The sequence below is a fragment of the Capra hircus genome, chromosome 9 (genome assembly GCF_001704415.2).
Source record: "Capra hircus breed San Clemente chromosome 9, ASM170441v1, whole genome shotgun sequence".
Lineage (NCBI taxonomy): Eukaryota > Metazoa > Chordata > Mammalia > Artiodactyla > Bovidae > Capra > Capra hircus.
This window is the reverse complement of record NC_030816.1, coordinates 10,508,460-10,529,055: the sequence shown is the minus strand read 5'-3', so window position 1 is coordinate 10,529,055 and position 20,596 is coordinate 10,508,460. Positions and strand designations below refer to the sequence as shown.

Below are 20,596 nucleotides of genomic sequence, written 5' to 3'. Positions count from 1 at the left end.
TCTAGTGTCTTGGAATAATGATAGTACAGACAGAGAAAGACCTGGATTTGTCAGCAGCTTTGTTTCCTTAATTTTTAATATCACAGAAAACCTTAAACACATATTCTATGATTTTCTTAAACCTAACCATTTTGTTGGGTCAGCCAACTTGAACAAACTTTTTGGCTGACTCAGTAATATTTAATAGCTTTTACAGATGCAAACCTTAATCACTTGTCTTTTATCTAAGTTTTTATTCTTGATTGAAATTTTAAAAATAAATACTCTTATAATCTTTGTAAGTATCCTATTTAAAAACTTAAATATTTTAAAAGATATTTAAAAACTGTTATCTTTTTCTCTTTATGTCTTCTCCACTACATCCTTTCAAAACTTTTCCTTTAGAGGTTTCCTTTTAAAACATTGAGTCATCTTTGCTGTCCTTTTAAGATTCTTTAAAAAATCTATGATCACTTTAAATCTTATTAATTGACTGAAAATATATAGGAATTTTGATATAATGACTGCCAGGTTTTGATCTGAGAAAGAGCACACTCCTTCCTGTCAAATTATTGTAAAAAATTATTTTCTATGGCTTTCATTTCTAGAGATAGTAGATATTCTTGCTGTTTCCTTATTTGACATTTTGCAATAAATGAAAATGTCCTTTCCCAGGGAGTTAAGAATAGAACTTTCTTTTTCATTGACTGAGCATTCAGCATAGGATATGTTTTTCTAGTTCCTATAAGTGATAGATGGTTATATATAAGGCCAAACAAAGTTTGTGTATTTCCATAATAATAGAGAATAGATAACTTACATTTTATGAAATGACTAAATCAGCATCCTTTATGGGAATGGCACCAGTCATATGAAGAGAGCTGCTAGTTCAGATTAGCTGGCATGGCCAGTGTAGAAGAACCTGTCATATTCTTAAAAATATTTTTATTTATGATGAATTTGTAATGATCACGATATTATCGGTCTGTACTGATGCATTGAACAAAAGGAAAAGTAGTCCATTGTTACACTTGATGAAACATTCTTAAAAATGATCAACTGTGGTAAAAATACATCCTTGTAACATTAATAATAATCAAAATTTTTCACCTTAGGAAATAGAAGGGTCATTTTTCTATCAGTCATTCAAAATGGAAGATGTTATTTCCAGTTTAGGAACAAAAATATTATGTTTATATGATGGCAGACTTTGCATTTATAAAAGGGGAAAATGAGGTCATTGACTTGTTGGAAAAACTAAGGACTTGCTTTAAAAAAAAGAAAATCTTACCAGCCAAAATTCTCTAAATAAAGGATATTTTTTAAAGCACGACGCAAACATCTCTCAGTTGATTTCAGTAGATACTCAGAGAGCCTACGAATTTGCCTGTGTTTGACATGATTTGGTGTCAGGCATAGAAGTGAAAGTTCCAGTGACACATTCTCTGTGGTCTCCCAACACTCTGATAGCTCTGTGACTGCCCACTTGTCATCCCTCATTTTTCTTTATGTGATGACCCGCATGACCTGATTCTTAACTATGTGCCTGAAAGTTCCAGGAAAACTGGGGACAAAATTGACAGGAGAAAATTCTATGAAGCGTATCTTTTTTTTATTATTATTATGGGGACCATTTTAAAAGTCTTTATTGAATTTGTTACAGTATTGTTTCTGTTTTATGCTTCTGTTTTGTTATTTTGGCTACAAGGCATGTAGGAATTTAGCTCCCTTACCAGGTATCAAACCCACACTCTCTGCTTTGGAAGGTGAAGTCTTAACCACTGAACCACCTGGGAAGGCCCTATAAAGTATGTGTGTGTGTGTGTGTGTGCATATATATATTTATATATATATTTATATATAAGGTCTCTGAAAGGAGAGTTTCTTCATTCACACTTCCTATAGTTGGAAAATTCTGTTGAAATCTCAGGATTGGAAAAACAATATCCTAAGCACAGAGAATAATGAGACACAGCTTACTGTCATTCTAGATCAAATCTTCTTTCTTCTTTGTGAGTTACTGAAACTAGAAAAGTTAATTGCCTGACCTAGAGTTTTGTAGCTCTGACTAAATCTTCTCTTCCTGTCCAATACCATTCTAGAATATGGAGCCAAAAAGGTATGATATGGTTTACTCATTAAATGGTTATGTACTTCACTTACATAAACTGGTGTCCTAAACTGTGAGATCAACATATGTAACTTTATTGTATTTTCATTCATTACAGTATAATATTTAAGTAACTCCTTTGAAATCAGAGGACTGACTACAAGAAAACTAGAAAATGTATAGAGGCTAGAAAAGTAATACAACTAATAATTAAATATTATTAATGCCGAGGACATGGAAAGAAAGAACCAAACTTATTAATATGCTTGAAAAAATTATTAAAACATGGTTTTTATGCTATAGTTCTACTACTTTGAAGATTTGTTTCCTGGCAAAGAGAGAGTCAAGCCAAGAGGAATGTCATGAAAAGGAACATTAGTTCCCAGTTCAGTTCAGTCCATTTGCTCAGTTGTGTCTGACTCTTTGTGACCCCATGGACTGCAGCACACCAGGCTTTCCTGTCCATCAGCAACTCCTGGAGCTTACTCAAACCCATGTCCATTGAGTCAGTGATGCCATCCAACCATCTCATCCTCTGTCATCCCCTTTTCCTCCTGCCTTCAATCTTTCCCAGCATCAGGGCCTTTTCCAATGAGTCAGTTCTTCGCATTAGCTGGCCAAAGTGTTGGAGCTTCAGCTTCAGCATCAGTCCTTCCAGTGAATATTCAGGACTGAGAATTCTTTTCTTTGTACTGTCCTTTCCATTCTACTTCTCCCTCTCATAAAGTCTCAGACCTTCTTGTTAGGCAGTTGATTTACTTCCTCAGTCCTCACCTTCCCTGCCTTCATCATTAGCCCGTGGCTTTTCTCTTTCATCGTGACATATGTTGAGCTATTTTTGTTTAGATTGGCCCCAGACCTCTTTCCTGTGAATAAGAAACCCTGATTGCACATGACCTGGTCACCTGGGCTCTACTTCGTCTCCTCTCTTGCTGGTCAGCTGGCTGTAGATGCAAATAGTATATAATACAGGTTAGCCCTTTATATTAGTGTTTAGAAGGAGTTTACATCTCACAGTAAAGTGGAAGGGGACTGCTCTAAGTGTCACAAAATCAGGATCTTTGTCCTGCTTCTACTACTAAGTAGCTGTCCAAGCTTGAAAAAAATCATTCTTCTGCTCAAAGAGAAATGTATTTATTTTTTTACTTAACTTTTCTCTTAAAGATGTGAAATAAAATCATTTCTTGAAAAAAGTCAAAATGTTGGAAAATTGCAAAGACTAATTACCTGTACCCATCGTTTGATTTTTTTAAAAAATTAAGGATAATATTGAAGTCCCCTTTGGCCTCCAACCTACTCCCATTACCCTCACCCCTTCCTTAAGGCAGTTATTGACCTGAAATAAAATTTCTTAAAATATCCATCATACAGCATTAGATGAGATGAAAAGTAAGCTATAATGAGGTGAAGTGAAGTCATTCAGTCGTGTCCAACTCTTTATGACCCCATGTACTGTAGCCTACCAGGCTCTTCCGTCCATGGAATTTTCCAGGCAAGAGTACTGGAGTGGGTTGCCGTTTTCTTCTCCAGATATAATGAGGTAGTTGTTGTTATTTCTAAACTAAGCTGCAAAGAAAGGAATTCTTTATTCCTCAAATATATGGTCCATTTTTCTGCCCAGATATTCCTGTTTTCTCACATAGTATCTTAGAGTATTAGTACAGTGTATCTGCGTTTTTTCAGAGAATACTGCCAGTGCTTCGTTTTGGAATTCTAAAAATCGAGTTATAATAGCTATCAAGGGCTGCCTTTTGGAAGAATATTACCTATCTTAGTAGTCACTTTTGCTCTCTGGAAACTCTAGCCACCTCTGCTAAATAATGCTGTGCATTGATGATTGGCTCACAGAGTGACGAGAGCTGTTCAGCTGTACGTGGATAGTCCTCTTGTATTTTCCCTGGCACCAAGCACTGTGTCATGTCTTTCATAAAGTAAATATGAATCAATGATAGATACGGAGTGAGCATCTGAATTTTACTTTTCAGTATACATATTGTTTGTTTCAGGGTTGTATTGCTGTGTCACAAATTACTATAAACTTAGCTGATTAAGACAACATCCATTTATTAGCTCACAGTCCTGAAGGTCAGATTTCTGGCATGGTGTGGTTGGGTCTATGTTTAGGGTATCAGAAAGCCTAAATCGTGGGATTGGCCAGACTGAGTACTCCTCCAGGGACCTACAGAAAAATCTGCTCCCAAGGTGACTTGTTGGCAGAATTCAGTTCCTTGAGATTGTAAAACTGAGGTCCCCGTTTCTGTGCTGGCTGTCAGATGGAGACTGCTCTCAGCTGCTGGACATAAGTGTTATTCCTTGCCACTTGGTGTCCTCTAAATTCACAGTAGTGCTTGGAGTCCTTCTCACTCCTTGAGCCTCTGACTTCCCCTTCTTTGAGCAGCTGGAGACATTCTCTAAATAAATCTTAAGAGTATGGACCCACCCAGATAACCTTCCTATCTGCAGGCCAGCCGAACTTTCCAGTGTCATTTACCTAGAGTACAGTCCATGCGCAGTCCCAGAGCTGATTCAGGATGTGAACATCAGGGAGGTGGGAAATCCTGGGACCGTTTTAGAAATCTGTCTACCACACTAATTTTCACTCCTCCGGAGGACTGAGACTAACAGTAGAGCTTCAAATATTGTCTGCAGTAAGCAAAATGAATTCACAAGATTACCATTGCAGAGCAAAATCAAATAGTTACGCAATGAGAAATGTCATGCACGTTAGCAGTGATAGGATATTATATATAAAACAAACACCTCAAAATTCTTACTTTTGGAGGTGGATGACCAGAGGAAGTTGGAAATCTACCTTTCTCTTCTAACCTCAATTAAAAACGTTTTTACTTTAATCATAAATTGGTGTTCAGTCAGAAGGCCCCTGACTTTCCACTGGGTCCTTCCTGACCTATAGACTCTGTCTCATCCTAGTTTTATTTCTAAGTTAAACCAGAATGAAGCCCAAGGTGATTAAACCACCTTATTTGCCTGATGTGATCTTATAATAATCTGTGACTCTTCCTCGGACGTAGTAGCTCTGAAGCTGTCAGTTGGTTCTCTCATTATTTCTTAAGTCTTCTGCCATCATTAAAACCTTTTGCCCCCAGGTTAACGCTAAGAAGTCAAACGGCAGATCTGTTAGGAGCAAGTACTCCAAGTCCTAGAACTGGGCATTGGCTCTGGCACTGTACTTTTCCAGGGACTTTCCCCATAATTTGTGGTTCCTTTTGTCTGTTCCTTGGCCTTGTCATTTTCAGAAGACCCTCAAAATTATATATGTCGACCACATAGCACCTGTGTGTTCTCTGGCCCAGATATTTTGCTGTGATGTTTCCCCCAACATTGGGTTGGCTAGTGTCAAATGTCTAAACTAACCTGCCCTTTTCTCCTTACTTACATGCTGTAGCTCCTTGTTTTCTTCTTCTTCTTCTTCTTCTTTTTTATGAGCAATGCAGAATTCCTGACTTTAAGAGTTTATAATCTAATAGGACAAACATATAGGAAAGTGAAAAATTATATGACAATATGTAAGTATTATGTTACAGAAAAGCAGCAAGGGCCTGTGGGATTAGAGACATTCCAGCTCAGCCTGAATGTTGGTCAGGAAATATTTCCAAGAGGAGGTAACACTTGCATGGTCTGTGATAAGCAATTAGGAGCTGGCCTAGTGGGGAAGAGGAGCTGGGGGCATTGGAGGGAGGCCTAAATGAATCCTTTAAAGATGATCCAGAGTTGAAAATGAGATCGTCCTCAAGCTGAAGTAGTTGAGCAAATGCCAAGAGGAAAGGATGGGACCAAAAATGGGAGATAAAGCTAACAGATCAGATATTTTGCAGAAGCTGAAGCAAATTGAACCTTGAAAACGAGTCCAAGGATGGGAACAAAGCAGGGTACCACGACCTTCACCGGGCGTGAGAGTGAGAAAGAAAACTGTTTCTAGCCTGAAGAGTGCCAGCATTTAAGGGCTAAATAAGCAGAAATAGGAGATGGTGAAGGAGACCAGGAAGTGGTCCGAGAGTGACAGCGTGAGAGCAAACTGGGCTTGAAGACAGAGATACCGGGGCCTTATTCACTGATGAATAGTGAATAATGGGAGGAGGGTTCTAGGTGGAGAGCTTACAGCTGAAAGTGTCTATTTTGTCTTCTGAGTGAAAAATGTCTGAGTCTGATGAGAGTGTAGAACGGTGGGGATAGGGGATGGGGGACAACGAAGTAGCTCTTGTGGTCAGTCTCAGAGAAGTCAATAGGAGGTCCTCGCGGGTGTCATGCTGCATTGTGAGGACCTGGCCGATGATGGGGAGGCTGTGAGGTTTTAGTGGATCTAACACACTTGGTTGAGCTCCTGTCTCAAACAGCACTCTGCGGCAGGGCTTGAGGGAAAGAGGAGGCAGATGGATTGATTTAGATTCGGTGGTTTTCTGCGAGGGTGTGACAGACAGAGCAAAAAGGCTAGGGAGTTAAGAATGGTTGACAGAACAGATAAAATCTAGCTGAGTAAAGAAGGACTTTCAATCAGCGTAGACTGCTAGTTTAGAGGAAAAAAATAAAAGTAGGGACCAAAAGACAAAAGATATTAATGAAGTCAAAGGGTAGTTATACCAGAAGAGGCGATATTTGGAAAAGTACGACATGGATTATTAGATCCTCATATCACAGGCTCTACTGACATTTCAGATAGATTCAAAGAACCAGACCAGGCTTCCCTGGTGGCTCAGTAGTAAAGAGTCTGTCTGCCAGTTCAGGAGACCCAGGCTCGATCCCTGGTCCGGGAGGATTCCACATGCTGTGGAGCAGCTTGTCCAGCGTCACAAATACTGACCGTGTGCTCTAGAGCCCAAGAACCACAACCGCGAACTCATGTGCTGCGACGACTGAAGCCCGTGTGCCCAGGAGCCCAGATTCTGCAACGAGAGAAGCTGTCATAGTGAAAAGCCCGCACACTGCAAGTAGAGATTAGCCTCCATTTGCCGCAGCTGGCGAAATGCCCACACAGCAACAAAGACCCAGTACAGCCAAAAATAAACAAACAAAATGTAAAAAAATAATAAACTGAAAAGAAAAGAACTGGACCAAACCAAAAAGAAAAAAGTTAAAATACAGGAACATGATCAATGAGGGAAGACTCTGTATACTTAAATGTATGAAATCTGATAGACAAATCAACTTGTTTTACTATAAATACATGAAAAACAATGACAAAAGTGAAAGATAAGAAATTAAGAAGCTAATTACAAAGAGAAAAAAGATCACATTAATCAAATGATCAAAGGGAACATGGTCAATAATGGGACAAAGCAGGAACGGCGCCACCTGAAAGGATGCAAGAAGCAGCTAGAATCACTTCTGGAATATTCTTGAACAAGATGGATAGTCTGAATGGGATCATGAGGAAACACCAGTCAAACCTACATCGTAGAACAGTTTACAAAAACACTCGTAACTTCAAAAGCATTAAGGTTATGGGAAGTCAAAGAAAGACTGAGGAAATGTTTCAGACTGAAGAGGACCAAGGAACATGACAACTAAAATACAGTGGACTCTTTTGTTATGAAGGAGGTATAGTGAAATGTGAATGATGTCTGAAGATTTCATGATAGCGTTGTGTCAATATTAATTTTCTGATTGTAATTATAATTATGTAGCGGAATATTTTGGAGAAGGAAATGGCAACCCACTCCAGTATTCTTGCCTAGAGAATCCTGTGGACAGAGGAGCCTGGTGGGCTGCTCTCCATGGGGTCGCACAGAGTAGGACGCGACTGAAGCGACTTTGCATGCATGCATGCATGCATTGGAGAAGGAACTGGCAACCTACTCCAGTGCTCTTGCCTGGAGAATCCCAGGGAAGGAGGAGCTTGGGGGGCTGCCGTCTATGGGGTCGCACAGAGCTGGACACGACTGAAGCGACTTAGCAGCAGCAGCAGCAGCAGCAGCAGAATATTTTTGTTTGTAATGCGCTCAATTATTTGGTAATGATGAGTGTTGGCTACTTAGCTTGCAGATACTTCAGGAAAAAACTATTTTGTCATATATTTAGAAGACTTCTTTTAAGCATTTTCTGAAGGAGAGAATAATACCAATCAATGCCTTTTAAAAAAACTTTAATTGAAGTATATTTGGTTTATAGTATTGTGTTAATTTCTGCTTTACAACAAAGTGATTCAGTTATGTAGACATTCTTTTTTGTATTCTCCTCCAGTATGATTTATCACAGAACACCGACTATAGTTTCCTGTGCTATACAGCACCTTCTTGTTTATCCATTCTGTGTGTAATAGTTTGCATCCGCTAGTCCCAGACTCCCAATCTTTCCCTCCCCCAACCTGTCCCTCCTGACAGCCGCAAGTCTGTTCTCTGTGTCTGTGACTCTGTTTCTGGTTTGTAGGTGTGTTCATTTGTGCCATATTTTAGGTTCCACGTGTAAGTGATGTCGTAGAGTACTTGTCTTTCTCTCTCCGACTTACTTTTGTTTAGTATGATAATCTCTAGGTCTATCCATTGGATGGTGCAAATGGCATTATTTCATTCTTTTTTTTTTTTAATTTTTATTTTTACTTTATTTTACTTTACAATGGTACTATTTCATTGTGTGTGTGTGCGCTCAGTTGTGTGACTTTTTGCAACCCCTTGGACTATAGCCCACCAGGCTCCTCTGTCGATGGGATTTTCCAGGCAAGAATATGGGAGTGGATTGCCATTTCCTCCTCCAGGGAATCTTCCCAATCCAGGGACTGAACCACTGTCTTTCGTGTCTCCTGCATTGGCAGATGGATTTTTACCACTGCACTACCTCGGAAGTCTCTGTGTGTGTGTGTGTGTGTGTGTGTACATTTAGGTTGTTTCCATATCTTGGCTATTGTGGCTGTTGCTGTTGTATCTTTTCAAATTATAGTTTTGTTTTGATATATGCCCAGGAGTTGAATTGCTGGACCTTGCGATATTTTTATATTTAGCTTTCTGAGGAACCTCTATACTGGTTTCCATAGTGACTGCACCAATTTATATTCCCATCAACAGTATAGGAGGGTTCCCTTTTCTTCACGCCCTCTCCCACATTTGTTATTTGTAGACTTTATAATGATGGCCATTCTGACCTGTGTGAGTTGGTACCTCATTGTAGTTTTAATTTGCATTTCTCTAATAATTAATGATGATGAGCATCTTTTCAGGTGCCTATATTTTCTTGTTCCAAGCTTTCTTAACATTGTCCTCCCTTGACTTCCTATGGCTTCAGAAACACTGATTGTCTTAGATTTTTTTCTCAAGGACTCTTCTTAGTCATCCTAATCTTCTAGGAGAAATATAATTTGTAATATTTCCTCCTTGACCTTCTCTTTTTTTCTCTTTTATTCCTTTCACCTCCAGGCATGTGATTCTTAACTCTGCATCTTTATCCTAGGTCTCTCTGGATAGGAAACTTCATTTTACCTGAATTAGCTGGTAAAGAATCTGCTTGCAATGCAGGAGACCCTGGTTCAATTCCTGGGTCAGGAAGATCCCCTGGAGAAGGGATAGGCTGCCCACTCCAGTATAATGGGGCTTCCCTGGTGACTCAGATGATAAAGAATCTGCCTGCAATGTGGGAGACCTGGGCTCAATCCCTGGGTTGGGAAGATCCCCTGGAGAAGGGCGTGGCAACCCCCTCCAGTATTCTTGCTTGGAGAATCCCCATGGACAGAGGAGCCTGACTGGCTTCAGTTCATACGGTTGCGAAAAGTCGGGCATGACTAAGCACAGCACAGCACAGCTTTTGTGGGCACATTTTTTTTCTCATTAGCCCAGACCTGCTGGAGTAACTCAACTTTCAGGTAGCTACTGGGGCTCTCTAATGCAAATTCACTTTGTGAAAATTCCAGTCTAAATTTCTTCAGTTTCTATAGGAGAGCCTTATTATTGAAAACCGTAGAATGATTGCTTCCTCCTCTGGGTCAGGAGCAGTCACGAATTCATTTCCATAGGAAAATGTATAAGTCTGGTTACCACAGAAAGTTGCATGTTAGGAAATGAACTCTATTTTGATATGAAATTAATTTCATTAGAGATGTTATGTGAGACAACATGAAGTAAGAATCTTATCTAACAGATCTGTTTTAGAATGGAATATATATAATTTCAGAGGTTATGAGAAAAGCTTGAGTTGCATATCTGAGAAAATGATCCACATTTTAAAATGGTCTCAGTTCTAACATGAAATAGACACAATAGTATGAATATTTTAATTGGCATGGTTAATATGGTTTGAATCAAGATTAAGTATTTTAAACAAATTAATGAATTAAGAACCTAAGAACTTGGACCAAAAAAATATGTTTATTGTAATCCCATTCATTTAAAAATATCATTGATAGATAATTTTCTTGTCTGAACTTTTCATTTTATGAATGCATATATTTATGTATGTTGAGATTAATGTTTCATGTCCAGTTTTTATACCAGGAAGCATGAGTCTTTGCTGACACACTTTTGGATATCTTGTTAAATTTCTCATCAAGGAGACATTCCAGGAAGTTTTACAAATTATTCTATCAAAATGCTAGACTTTGGTGGAATGTTACAGATTCTTCATTTTTTGAGCTTTCTCCAAAAGTAAGCACTTTTGTGTAAATGAATCTGCTAAGTGCAAGAGATTACAAGTGTCCAGATGGCTCTTTCACTGAAGTTGCGCTCATATGTTTGTACAATAAACGTGGACATTTAACTGATGCAAATTTTAATATATTCATTGTCCTTCTCGTTTAAAACAAAGATGCTGTTTCTGGGACCAGTGTTACTTGGAAAACCTTGGCTATCTAACAAGTTCCCAAGAAACATTATTTAATGTACATTGCCAAGAACATCTTAGATAATTCAACAGCATTGCCTTCTTTAAAAAGTCCTAATATATTTCCTATAAATGTGACAGTTATTTATTGAGACCTTGTTGATTGCATATTTGGATATGACAGGGTTCCAAAAGAAATATATAATTTGTAATGAGCATATAATCATTCTGGAGAAGGAAAATAACTTCATATGAAACAGCAAAAAATAAGCAGGAAAGGATGTAATTTAGTGCCAACTTGGTAAATTAATATTTTTGTTGAATCAGACAGTCATCAGTCATCTGCCTGTGGTACTCACTATCATAATATAATTTTGGATTACTTAAGTCAGTATAAGTCTGAGTTTGCTTCACGTTTTCTGAACTTAAAAACTTTTTTTTTTTGGAAGGTTCATTTTTTTCAGCACTTTGAAGTTAGCGCATACTGTTGGACACGTACTGTGTGCCAACACACTTACAGACATCGGGCTTACAAATATGAGCAAAACAGAGTCTCTGTACTTAAGGAACTTGCTGCTTTGTGTGTCTATGTGTCCTGGAGGGTAGGGGGCCGTGGGCAGTGGCGGGGAGGAGACAGATGGCCAACATATAAGGAAACAGGTAAGGGAGCTTGAGAAACAGAGACGTACTATGACGGTGGTAAAGATATCCGAGTGGGGGTGCTTGGACTGCTGTCGTCGGAGCAGTCCTGTCTGAGGAACTCAAGTTTGAGTGGAGGCCTGAGTGATGAGAGGGCTTCGGCTCCTAGTTAGATTTACAGTGTGAAGGCCCAGGGAGTGGTCTCGGTGGAAGACAGACAGCTGAACATCTTCACTTGGACGCGACACTGAAAGCCCGGTCAGTCACAGTTGGGACGTTGAAGAGGGTGAGAGTTGAGAGCAGATGTCTGTCAGCAGTGACTTTGGGAAGAGCTGGTTTTGTGGAGAAGTGAGGAGGAAAAGCCTGACGAACAGTGGAGAGAGACTGGGAGGTAAGGATACGGAGGCATTGAGAGCATACGCGTCTTTGTAGGGTTCTGCTCTGAAGGAGACAGAGTGGCAGGATGGTGGCCCTATGTGTGTGCTTCTCTGCATTTAAGTCGGATTTAACGATGCTACAGCAAGACTTATGAATGAAGTTGATGTTGCCAAAATCTTGACCACCCCCCCCCCCCCCCCTGTCCACCGGTGCCGAATGAAAATGCCGAAACAGTTTGGAGGGAATAGAAAAATGGCTTTATCTTTTCTTGGCAAAGTGGAATGCACAGCAGGCTAGCTCCTCAAGTACTGGGAATAGAGAGAGGTTGTATCCCGGGGCTTGTAGTCTGTGGGTAGGTGATAAGGCTCAAAGCAACGAAGATCTTGTATTTTGTTTTTCCTTTTGCGAAGTTTTAAAATGGCCACAGCTGAGATCGTGCAGCTTAGCAACTCTGTCTGGTGTCCCTGAAGTTATCAGCCCATGACCTTCTTTCTGAAATGCTATCAGAATGGTACAACAGAGTGAAAGGGGAGAAGAATGCCAGGTGCAGAGTGTAATCTGTATGGAGTCAGAGTAATTATTAATAGCTTTGTGAAGGACAGGTCTAGCTGCAAGTGTTTGTTAGTAGTAACAGCTAAAGAATAACCAAGATTGTTTAACTCTTGCAGGCCTGTTTGACTGGTATGTGCCAGAGACTGTTCACTCATTTATGTTTTTGCAGGAATATTAAGACATCTGCACATTTTTTCCTTTAATTTTTAAAGTTCCTTGTTAAGCTTCCATAGGAATTGGGAGGCCATAGGAGAGCACTGTTAAAGACTGAGAGTTAAAACTGAGAGAGAAGAACAGTTACAAACAACTGAGACCACAAAGCAAAGAATCAAGTGAAGCTGAGCTCTGGTAGCAGGAGTTTGCAGCAAAGAGTTTATTGCAGGAAGCCAAACAAAGGCGTGGGGGATAGGCTTGGTCTTTGAGTTGGGTGTTTTTAAAGGGGAAGAACAGAGGCTGGGGTCAGTCATCATCATCTTACATTTAACTACATTCCTTAATCACGGTTTCGAGTGTCGGGAGGCTTCTGGTTTGGATTCTCTGGCCAGGTGGTCCGTGGCTTGGGGGTCTGTTAGCTCATCTTGCCTTAGAGAAACAATCCAAAGTTGTGTGTTAATAATGTTTATCTATAATAGCAACGATGTTATCTTTAATACATCAACGATGATATCAACAGCAGCAATTTTTAGTGCCTTAACAATGTTAACAACAGTAATTTTAGCATCTGACTTGAATTGATTGAGGATTGAGGGGACAAGAAAGAATAAAGTTTTGGATAGAGGGATTAATCATAAACTCGGTTTGGGGGGGACTCAGTATCACGGTTTCACAGGTAATTTTCACATTAAAGGACTGCTCAGCATGTGTTTGTCACTTCAGCCCACTCCTGTAGGTGGTCCTGTCTTCACATTGTGAATATGTAATAATGGACTATACAGTGAAAATGCCTGTGTACATATGCTTCATGCTGTTTTTCAAAGTGCTTTTACATATATTATCTTATTTAATGAAGACTGTAAATTAATCTATGGGAGAAATGATAATGCTATTTAAACTATGTATAAAAATTGGGAATGTTAAAAATACTGAAGAATATGTGTTATAAGGATTAACCTGCCTTTATTGTAGATGTCAATATATTATTTAATATGATAACTAATAATATTGCAAATAATAACCTTACTTATAAGATTCCTGTCCCTTATTTGTTTAAGGAAATAATTTTGGTAAACATTATTGATAAAGATGGAAATATATTTAATGGCTTTGATAAAAATTATAGGTAAAAATGGAGATATAGTAAATGGATTAAAAAAATTTTTTAAATGTTCCTGAGAGTTTGACAAGTCTGAAGTAAATTAAAATTACTCTTTTTTTCTTTCCTGTCAGGGGTCTCTTTATTAGTATCCATGATCGAGGACATATTTCTTCTGTTCTTAATGCATGGCCAGAAGATGTCATCAAGGTAAGTTAGTTACCACTTTTTTTCCATTGTGGCACATTTGCTCTTTTTCTGTCCCATAACATACTGACCCTTTTCACAATACTAGGTAGTGGTAGCATTCTCTAGCTTTTCAATTATATCTGATTGATTTTTGCATAGTGGATTAATTTTGTCCTGATACCCTTTAGAGTATAAGTTTCCCCTTTATTTCTGTCAAGTTTTTGAGTATTTCTTTATTTATTGTAAATGATGATAAGTGTTGAAAAAATGTTGAAGTAGTATCTGAATTTCTTTAAGCAAGCTCCTGTTTCTTCTGTAATTGATCATCTACTTAGAAGAATCAATGTGGGCAAAAACACATCTGTTAATTCATTTCCTTTATCATGGTAACCTCAGGTATCTCATGGGACTTCTCTGGGAGAGAGGAAGCTAATGAAAATAGAATAATGTATTTGACATTTGGTAGCTTTCTGAGTGAGACACTTTACCTAGATTAACTCATGTAATTAGTATCATGGTAATTCCATGAGGAAAGGAAGGCCCAGGTGGATTACACAGTCGTATGTGGTGGTGGTGGGAACTGAATGCCAGTGTCTCAAGTTGCCTCCTCCAAAAGAGCCTAACATATTGACCCTTTGTAATGAGATGTGGAAGATTTGACAAAGATCAGCTTTATGGAATAGGCAGAAATAATTTTCACCCTCTTCTTCAATGTATTTACTTCTAAGGCAGTTCTTTAAGAGCTGTTCTTTAATATAGGTGAATAGAAAACTAAAAGAAAAGGTCACAAAAATTTTTGTATATATTCTGCATTATTGTGTGGTAGAAAAAGCAAACACTCAGGTCTTGGTTCTTTGACATTAACCAGATAAATCACCTGAGGCAAATTATTTCAGTTCTCTGATCTTCAGAGGGATAGAAGAGGGATAGGCTGAATATACTCCAAATCCCCCCTTACTTCTAAAATACTCTGATTCTGTACATTAGTCCTTATGATAATAATAGTATTAATACTAGTTTTTTTGAGAATTTGTAATATATCTGGTACTGTGGTAAGTTCTTGTATATCATGATTTCATTGTATTGAATCATCAGTTCAGTTCAGTCTCTCAGTCGTGTCTGACTCCTTGCAACCCCATGGACTGCAGCACACCAGGCCTCCCTGTCCATCACCAGCTCCCGGAGTTCACTCAAACCCGTGTCCATTGTGTTGGTGATGCCACCCAACCATCTCATCCTCTGTTGTCCCCTTCTCCTCCCACCTTCAATCTTTCCCAGCATCAGGGTCTTTTCCAATGAGTCAGTTCTTCACATCAGGTGGCCAAAGTATTGGAGTTTCAGCTTCAACATCAGTTCTTCCAGTGAACACCCAGGACTGATCTCCTTTAGGATGGACTGGTTGGATCTCCTTGCAGTCCAAGGGACTCTCAAGAGTCTTCTCCAACACCACAGTTCAAAAGCATCAATTCTTCGGTGCTCAGCCTCCTTTACAGTCCAACTCTCATATCCATACATGACCACAGGAAAAACCACAGCCTTGACTAGACGGACCTTAGTCAGCAAAGTAATGTCTCTGCTTTTTAATATGCTGTCTAGGTTGGTCATAACTTTCCTTCCAAGGAGTAAGCGTCTTAATTTTATGGCCTTCCATCACCAGTCCCTTCCACAACTGGGGGCTGTTTTTGCTTTGGCTCCATCCCTCCATTCTTTCTGGAGTTATTTCTCCACTCACCTCCAGTAGCATAGTGGGCACCTACCGACCTGGAGAGTTCATCTCTCAGTGTCCCACGTTTTTGCCTTTCATACTGTTCATGGGGTTCTCAAGTAAGAATACTGAAGAGGTTTGCCATTCCCTTCTCCAGTATTGAATCATAGATTTATTCAGTTGACTCATGCTTGTGGATAGTTTTCTATGTGCCAAGTGCTGTGCTAGGTGTTGGTGTATGTTGGTGAGCAAAACACAGTTGGTTCCTAATTTCATGCATCTACTCTGAAAAGCACCTTTTTTAATTCCCATTTTTATATATAAGAAAGAGAAGCTAATTCATCAGTTTATCTAAAGTCAAATAACTGGCATTTTATTCTAGGCTCAATGGATATGACAGGTGTAGTAGTTTGTAGAAAATCTAATAATTTTTGTCTCACAAAATTGGTTTTGCTTAAATTCATATAATGGCCATGAAATATAGAATAAAGATGATAGATCCATTAATTTCAATAAAGACAACAAATCACTTAGAATTAAAATCTCCACATGATTAAAATGCATGCTTTTTAGATATAAAAATAAACTAAAATTAGAAATAAACTAAAATAAACTTAGATTAGAAATAAAGTAAAAAAAGAAATAAAATTGCCTAGTAATACTCTACTGTCTACAGTTAAGAGTAGCAGTAGACCGTGCTTGGTAGAACAGTATCCAGTGTAATAAGAGTTGAAGAGGATGAATCAGCATTGTTGTGAAATTAGGATACATAAACTAAAGATCAGAGCACTGGGGACTCCTCAGCAATTATGTGCTATTTAATCATGGGCTCTCCTCTAATGGTACTCAAAATGGATGTGATTAGTTTCCAGGCTGTCGTAAGTTCACTTTATTTCCCAGTTTGCACTTTTTATTTATCTGTACTCTGCCCGTGTACTCCTCCTCATTGAAGACTGAGTTCTTTGAGTTGTTTGAATCTTTATGGGTATACCTTGTCTTTTTATTTTTAAACAATCAAATTAATCATATGTATATATTTTAAAACTACATTTAAAATACATGTTTCCAATTTATTCTCCCCACTCTTCTACACTTAATCATTATACAGAATCATTTCCATCATTTTTGACCATATAAAATCATGTCCATCATTTATGTTTTCTGACAGCTTAGTATTTCATTGCATAAATATTTAACTTCAGAAATAGAGAGTAGGAACTATGCCCCAGGATTTGCAAACATCTATTAATATATTTTTCTTTTTATTCAAGGCTATTGTGGTGACTGATGGAGAACGTATTCTTGGCTTGGGAGACCTTGGCTGTAATGGGATGGGCATCCCTGTGGGTAAACTGGCTCTGTATACAGCTTGTGGAGGGATGAACCCTCAACAATGTTTGCCTGTCATGCTGGATGTGGGAACGGAAAATGAGGTAAACACTTCAAGTCTGTAACAAGTATACACCTTAAGAAGTAGTACCATTCCTGCATTTTGAGATTATTTAAGGAACCTCATGAAATTCATTTTTTTTCTCTCTGATTCTTTCTTTCTCCTCAAACCTATCCCTCAACTCTTACAAGAAAAATTATTCATTCTCTTTTCCTTTTCTTCTTTTCTTATAATATGAATAGTCTTTAATCGTCTTCTTTAGAGTTTTATTATCCTTTAGTAAGCACTCACCCCATTATCCTGTAGAGTGTATGATTTACTTTAGGGTATCATAGTTACTTTTTAAAATTTACTATTTTTATACTAGGCAGAAATTTATTAAGAGTAGTCAGTCTGATATCTTGTTCTAAAAGTCTGCAGTAGATTATTTGGAGTTTAGCATTTCTCTTTACTGCATTGATAGAATCTTAAAATTATATATTAAAGTGAAGTCGCTCTCGTGTCCGACTCTTTCCGACCCCATGGATTGTAGCTTACCAGGCTCCTCTGTCTATGGGATTTTCCAGGCAAGAGTACTGGAGTGGGTTGCCATTTCCTTCTCTAGGGAATCTTCCCAACCCAGAGATTGAACCCAGGTCTCCCGTATTTGTAGGCAGGTGCTTTACCATCTGAGCAAGTTAATATCATAATGGATTTAGACTCTAGGTGTAAGAGGGATGAAATTTATAATTCAGTCTATTTCCATTTAAACTGTACTTTGGGGATTTGGAGAAGGAAATGGCAACCCACTCCAGTACTCTGCCTGGAAAATCCCATGGATGGAGGAGCCTAGTGAGCTACAATCCATCGGGTTGCAAAGAGTTGGACACAACTGAGTGACTTCACGTTCACGTTGGGGATTTAGTGCTGTTTATGCTTTTCAAGGGCATTTCTTAGACTGTGATGCTTATTTGTTAAGGGTTTCCTATCCCTGTTTTCGAGGACTGAGTAGTTTCATCTGTATCGCCTCCCAGAACACACAGATGCCCTCTCGCTCTGACTGGCAGTCTGGAATCTAGCCCCTGACAGGCCCTGAGTTCATCCTGTCTTAAAACTTGTAAATACGAGGTTCCTCAAAAACATGAGAAAATATTGGGTTGGTCAAAAAGTTTGTTTGAGTTTTTCCATATGAACTTTTTGGCCAACCCAATATTAAGACTAGGGGAAAAAAATATAAAGACAGTTTTTTTTACAGTTATTGATAATTTATTCTTATTTGCTAATCCCGCTTGTGCTAGTGAATTTTTTTCCCATGGGACCTTCCAGATAATTCTTAATAATATATAAAATTTCTCCCAATGATTACATGGAAGCGTGTTGACCCCTAAACTCTTAACCTACAAGGTCAGCCTTTCTAAGACTCAAACCCCAACCCATCACTTTGTCTTCAGAAGTCTATAAGTGGAAGCCTCTAGGCTAGAGATGGCTGATGGCCCTGTGTGTTGGACCACCGCCAACAACAGGGGGTGGTCTTGGGGTCTCCTCTACTTTGTACGCTTCTCCTTGGAGCAGAGAGGAAGATAGAGAAAAGAAATAAGCACCCACTTCAGAACTTACCACCAACATCATGAGAGGTTGCTCATTCACACTTACTAGGGAGTCAGTGAAAAATTAGACCTCTTTCTAAATACTAAAGACTTGCACTATTCTCTTAGGATCCATCTGTTTGAAGACACCCTGCCTCTTTTCACAGTTGTGGAATTTCATCCCTCTTACACCTAGAGTCTGAATCCATTATGATATTATGTTAACTTGCTCAGATGGTAAAGCATCTGCCTACAATGAGGGAGACCCGGGTTCAATCCCTGTGTCGGAAAGATCTCCTGGAGAAGGGAATGGCAACCTACTCCAGTATTCTTGCCGCGCCCCCCTCCCCCAAAAAGTTACATAGTAAGTAGTAAATAATTTTGCTCATCTGTAGTTGGTAATACTTGGGTTAGTTGTGGGTGATAGATGAGCTTGCCAGGTGGCGTTAATGGTAAAGAACCCACCTGCCAGAGCAGGAGACATAAGAGACATGGGATCAATCGCAGGGTCAGAAAGAGCCCCTGAACGGGGGCATGGCAACCTACTCCAGTATTCTTGCCTGGAGAATCCCATGGACAGAGGTGTCTAGCGGGCTATGGTCCGTAGGGTCACAAAGAGTCAGACACGACTGAAATGACTGAGCATGCACACATGGGTGATAGATACTAGAAATTAAAGGTAGAATTTTCTGAAATAGAGGTGAAAAATAATGGTCAGTTAAGATAGACTTTTTAAAAGTTGAACGTAAATATCAAACCTAGGCCTAGAATGTCATCATCAAATGAGATCTTTATCATGTTAAGGTGTGTTCTCTCTGTACCCACTGTGTTGACAGTTTTTATCATTAATGAATGTAGAATTGTGTTAAAAGGCTTTTTGGCATTGTCAAGATGATTATATGATTTTTCTATTGTTTAATTGGTTAGTGTGGTATTTTACATTGATGTGTTACATCACATTAATTTGCTGATATTGAACCATACTTGCATTCTTGGGATGAATCCCACTTGATTATGGTGTTTGATTCTTTTGATGTATTGTTGAATTTGTTTTGCTAATAGTTAGTTTAGGATTTTTATTTCTATGTTCATCAGTGACATTAGCTATTAATTTTCTTTTTTGTGTGGAACATCCTTCTCTTTTTATTTATATCAAGGTGATAGTGGCCTTTAGAATAAGCTTGGAAGGATTCCTTTCTCTTCTAGTTTTTGGAATAGTTTGAGATGGATAGGTGTTAACTCTTTTTTAAATGTCTTATGGAGTTTTCCTGTGAAGCCTCATGGTTCTGTACTTTCATTTGTTGAGATTTATTATTATTATTATTATTATTATTATCACTGATTCAGTTTGATTTCTTGTAAGAAGTAGTTCATATTTTGTATTTTTTCCTGATTCAGTTTTTGGGAGATGTAAATTTCTAAGAATTTATTCATTTCTAATAGGTTGTCCATTTTATTGTCATATGGTTGTTCATAGTAATCTTTTATGATCCTTTGTGTTTAGGTGGTGTTTCTTTTTTAACTTTAAATCTTTTATTTCTGATTTTTATGTATTTGGGCCCTTTCTATTTTTTCCTTGATAAATCTAACTATAGGTTTATTAATTTTGTTTATCTTTACAAAGGACCAGCTCTTAGTTTCATTGATGTTGTCTGTTTTTTTTAGTCTCTATTACATTTATTTTTGCTCTGATCTTTATGATTTTTTCCTTCTTTGGGTTTTGTTTTTTCTTCTTTTTGTAGTTCTTGCAGTGTAAGGTTAAATGGTTTTAGATTTTTCTTGTTTTTGTGGTAGACATATATTGCTATCAACTTTCTTCTTAGAAATGCTTTTGCCAAGTACCTTAGGGTTTTGATTTTTGTTTTAATTGATGTATGGTTGAGACTGAAGAAGCACCAGCTGGAATCAAGATTGCCGGGAGAAATATCAATAACCTCAGATATGCAGATGACACCACCCTTATTGCAGAAAGTGAACAAGAACTAAAAAGCCTCTTGATGAAAGTGAAAGGAGAGTGAAAAAGTTGGCTTAAAGCTCAACATTCAGAAAACTAAAATCATGGCATCCGGTCCCATTA

At 38.4% G+C, this 20,596-nt stretch overlaps 1 protein-coding gene across 1 annotated transcript in view; it reads left to right on the top strand.

The window, feature by feature from the left end:
- ME1 (malic enzyme 1) overlaps positions 1–20,596 on the top strand; it is a 204,840-nt gene that overhangs the window by 76,292 nt on the left and 107,952 nt on the right. Inside the window, exons 4-5 of the mRNA XM_018052931.1 lie at positions 13,805–13,880; positions 16,836–16,997. Coding sequence (XP_017908420.1) covers positions 13,805–13,880; positions 16,836–16,997 — 238 coding nt within the window. The remainder of the gene's footprint in view (positions 1–13,804; positions 13,881–16,835; positions 16,998–20,596) is intronic.